We start from the raw sequence: 4941 nt of genomic DNA on the forward strand, positions 1-4941 counted from the left end.
GAGGCGGTGGTAGTAGTACGTACGGTAGTAGTAAGGAAGAGAGAGAGAGAGAGACTAGTATATATATATATATATATATATATATATATATATATATAACATTTCTAGACGCGATGGATATATGTTGCACAAGAATGTATGTTTTGTTTCTACAAACATCGGACAGGTACCGTGTATCGCTGCAGAATTAGGAGTGGAAATGAACAGCCAGCAAGAGCACGAGAGAGGGGTGGTTGTACATGGGGCTATACGATGGATGAGCACACAAGTTTACAAAGGTATACATTCGGCATACATTATATATTTATCTTTACACACTCGGTTACATATGTTCACACTTGCAACATACCGAGTTGCAAGCAATATACTTTTAAGTGCGAATACACAAACACATCATATAGCACACCACACAAACACACGCACGCACACCTTCATTTGTCTGATCATTGGCATTCCTGAACAGAGGCAACCAATCCTGGGGTAGTGTGGACTCCTCCACATGGAACCCGTGATTCTGTGTAGTGATATAGCACCTGTTGCTTCTCAAATCCAAACAGGGGATGTTATGTCCTCTGTTACCAAACAACATCTTCGATGTTTCGGCTCCTGCGGCCAAAGACAGGATCTGGTGACCCAGGCAGATACCGAATATGGGTTTTGGCGCGGAAAGTTTTTTGTTCTGCTCGATCACCTGCTTGACGTTTTCAATGGTCGCATCGCACATGGTGGGATCGCCAGGACCGTTGGAGATGAAGAGTCCGTCGTAGTCGTCTGTTGCCATCATCTGTATGCATATACATATAGATAGACGGGCGAAGAGATATATATATATGATTCATCATGTACAAAACACGGACAGATATTGCCGTACTGGCGAGACATTGTCATTGTAATTATAAATGTATTCGACGATGAACGTACACATCGCTGACAGTACATTTCTCAATTCTATACAGAGGCTACAACCATGAACGGATGAAAAATGTACGACCTTATCCCCATCTATATACACAAATCAATATACACAAGTCTATACTACCACAATACATACGCTATACCAGATACACTTAAATGTCTATGGGTGGCCTACCTGTGCAAAGGCGTGATCCCAGGGGACCACAGTGACCTTAGCTCCGCGTTCAACGAAGCAACGGATCTGATTGTATTTCATACCCACGTCGACGCACAGAATGCTCGCACGCGTGGCGGTACCCTGGGGTGGGTTGTATGTCTTGACCTCTCGCTGAGAAACTGGTTATGGATAACACGGGCAGTTACGAAGGAGTGCGGAGTTAGGCATTGGTGGGCATTGTGGATAGGGTCTGAGCATGTTTTGGGTTTCATAATTAAAACCCTTGGGCATATTTCATCCACTCGAGCAATAAAATATGTGAATGTACGTCGATGGCACATACGTCCAGTACCACCCTCCTCCTCCCCGTACATACCCTTAGCTACGAGGTTCTCATCGTTAGGGTTGTAGAATTCGATGGTATTCTGTTGTATGTCCTTGCCAACCAGGATCTTGGCCAGCATGCAGCCGGTTTCTCTGATCTTCTTGGTCACTTCACGTGTGTCGATACCAAAGATGGCTGGCACGTCCTCGGCGACCAACCAGTCGCGCAGGGATTGGGTTGCTTGCCAGTGAGAGTAGACGAACGAGTACTCCTGATATGTATTGTATGCGGATCGGATTGGAATGAAGACAGAGGGTTTAAGCACGTGCGCACACTGACTAAGAGATGTTAATGAATCAAGCTGTGTAGAGGAACATATAGAGAAAACGCTAGAAAGTACAAGTATACGATGAAGCGCATGTATTACAATATATACAACCAAACCAGCATACACCACCCCACCCATATGAACATCTCAATCACACAGGTCCTATCTTGTATAAGACAAGCACAATATAACATATTAAAACAACTAGACCATACTTGCATAGCCCTTAGATAAACACCTATATACACACCTGGCACACAAGCGCGGCGATGTGAATGCGCTCTGATTCAAGCTTCATGGGTAGGCCCGTTTCATCGGCGTCCTTTCCGGGAGCACCGTAGTTACCAACCAGAGGATATGTGAGTGTGAGAATTTGGCCTTCGTATGAGGGATCTGTCATGGCTTCAGGGTATCCGACCATTCCTGTGTGCCAAAGATAGGGAGGTTGTCGCAAAAGGTCAGTGCGTATTGAGAAGGGACTGAATAGTGATGCGATCGAGCATTATACTGAAGATCATACCATTCCTGGGTATTGCGAATTGAGCATGTGTTTCGAAACGTCTGTACTACACTTAAAGAGATGATACACAGGTCGTTAAATCTTCAGAACAATCCGTCATATATGTGAATATATGTATGTATATAATATTCTGCATTTTATGTCTGTAAGCAACCGTAAGCTTAGTGCCTGTAACTATAACGGGCATAGGTGAAAGCGGGTACATTCATTAGCCACCACATGAAAGCTGAAAATACTAAAGTTGCTTTGAGCGCGATGCATACGTACTTGTACAGAAACAATTGAACCTGTACAACCGGCAAACAAAGCGCACATACTGAAAACTGGGACACAAGGACTCAGTCTGAAGCAGACACGCACATCAGAGATGATCATACATACACGCATACGAAGTAAAAACCCCCAAGATGCACAAAGATACTCATTCACTACACTTTCGAGGTGAAACCCCCCACCCCCCCCACCCCCCGCGGCACACACATACCAGTCTGGAATACGGCTTCACCAGCAGTGGAGCGTTCGGATCCAAAGGAGAATCCTTGGAACACCGTACCATCCTCAAGGACTAGTTGTGCTTCTACTAGACCCTCTCGGTGCACCTCTTGGGTGTCATTTTGATTCTGCAACGTGTGTAGGCAATCATGGAGTGAAGATTAGCTCTTCTGGACTACCACATAGAGGGACGAAGCTATCTGTTGGGATCTCTTAATTGTCGCATTGACTGTGCAATATGCGTATGATTCTGCAAAGTGTAAACAAGAAATCATGCGAAGAATGCGAAACTAACACCGCTTGATAGTCGATTTGAAAGTGTATCGCGCGTGTCTTATAACCAGGATCGATAAGATCCGAGCACGAACACTACTGGAAACCTATATATTTTTTATAACATGAGCGATGGTTAGTCAAGTTGTGCACACAAGCCCGGATAATCGCACAATAAGGTCTTAAATAAGATCGTAGCCAACATTATTTTACCTGAATGTGTTCTCCAGGCATCTTTGTATCTTATTGTGCGGTCTGGACCAAACGGAAGGGGTATATTAGTATGTATATAGTGGATATAATATTGATAGTTTGCACCTCACCGGATCGTTCAACCCGAATGCACCAAGCAGCAACTAACTAACTAGTGATCTAAGTTGAGCCAGGTGGGTATTAAGCTGTGCGTAGGCTGTAGCGCTTACTTTTGTATGTGTTATTGTTTTACGGCTCGTCCGTAGCAGAATGTACAATTTCTGGGGAGGTTACATGCCGTGGCATATCATAGTTTTAAATTTTTAATAGTATCCGACATACCTTTGTCGTAATTCTGAGTTTTTGAATATAGGCTTCTAACTAATAAACGATAATGCTGAATATAATACACAGAATACTAAGGTTCCATGACTCATCGTGATAATCTGATGTGTTCACTACCTACGAGCCATCAAAATTTTGAACCAATCAGAACAGAATATTGCAGACACCTCTTTACTCTACCATGTGCTTTGCGTTTGGTAACTATGTAGTACAAAAGTATTTTGCTCTGTAAGATAACAGCTTTCTCGCACTGTCGAGATTCCGAACACATCTCAACACTCTCTAGCGGACACTAGGGAACTGTTCTGAAGGTGCACTGCGGACTAGATGAGACATATACGATGTGTCTGTAGACTTTTATCCAACTCGTTGGGAAAATTACATCTCACCAACAGCTACTATATGCAACTACATACACAATTACCGTGGTCCAAACTAGCCGTAGTTTGTTGACTTCTCTGCTGCCGTTATTGTAGTATAGGGGATTCAACGTGTATACGTTAGCGGGATAGATTTTAGGTCAAGTTTCAGTATTCATAACAAAGTATCTCATTCGCTTGGAACCAAAGAGCAGTGTTCTGTTTAAAAGTAAATGGGATTCAATACCTTTTCTACAAGACGCCTGCACTTTATGTACACGTATCGCAACGAATTTCTGATTGATGAATAAGCTTTGCCTAAATTACATAAGGTGGTAGCATGCGTATTTTGTCTTTCTGTGTTGCACGGTGCACGTTAAATCGAGGTTGTATTGGGCCTAGGCCTTAATCTACAATAACTCACAGACATATGCTTTTGAGCTTTGGCTTATGCATCTGCGGTTTGTTTGTGTTGATAGTAGTGTTGCCAATATACTATCAACATTCACCCTTAAAATGCTCGTAACCGTAGAGTCTAATGTGCTCAAAATAAGCAAAATCGGTAATTGTCACTATTAATTGTATGGGCGGTATACGTATTCGGCCACTGAAGCAATAAGTATTGAGGTGTTTTGACATACACTTTAATGATCACTCTTAAACTTCCATGCATCTCAGTATTGGGTACATAGATGCTTATTCTGTCACTGTATCAGAAGTTCGGTGACTACTTGCCACATCGCAGAATATCAAAATATCACCGACGGGCGCCTTCAGTCAAACAAAATATCCTTCCAAGTATACGTGAACCAATTATACAATCCTTTGGGTTGATATATAAAAATGAGCGGTAGCTAGAATATATATATATCTTTTGGATATGTATTTACTTGATATACTTTCGTATGTATATATGTATATATGTATATGTACATATATATATATATATATATATATATATGCGTATATAATATATATATATATATATACATAATAATATATATATATATATATATATATTATATACTATATATA

At 41.7% G+C, this 4941-nt stretch overlaps 1 protein-coding gene across 1 annotated transcript in view; it reads right to left on the reverse strand.

Annotated features, from left to right (window-relative positions):
• SARC_08699 (protein URA1) overlaps positions 1 to 3380 on the reverse strand; it is a 17271-nt gene extending 13891 nt beyond the window's left edge. Inside the window, exons 1-7 of the mRNA XM_014297315.1 lie at positions 3224 to 3380; positions 2730 to 2865; positions 1976 to 2148; positions 1449 to 1668; positions 1091 to 1251; positions 424 to 784; positions 111 to 179 (exon numbers count right to left, since the gene is read on the reverse strand). Coding sequence (XP_014152790.1) covers positions 111 to 179; positions 424 to 784; positions 1091 to 1251; positions 1449 to 1668; positions 1976 to 2148; positions 2730 to 2865; positions 3224 to 3244 — 1141 coding nt within the window. The 5' untranslated portion in view covers positions 3245 to 3380. The remainder of the gene's footprint in view (positions 1 to 110; positions 180 to 423; positions 785 to 1090; positions 1252 to 1448; positions 1669 to 1975; positions 2149 to 2729; positions 2866 to 3223) is intronic.
• Between the last annotated feature and the right edge of the window lie 1561 nt (positions 3381 to 4941).

Source organism: Sphaeroforma arctica (assembly GCF_001186125.1).
Source record: "Sphaeroforma arctica JP610 unplaced genomic scaffold supercont1.807, whole genome shotgun sequence".
NCBI lineage: Eukaryota > Ichthyosporea > Ichthyophonida > Sphaeroforma > Sphaeroforma arctica.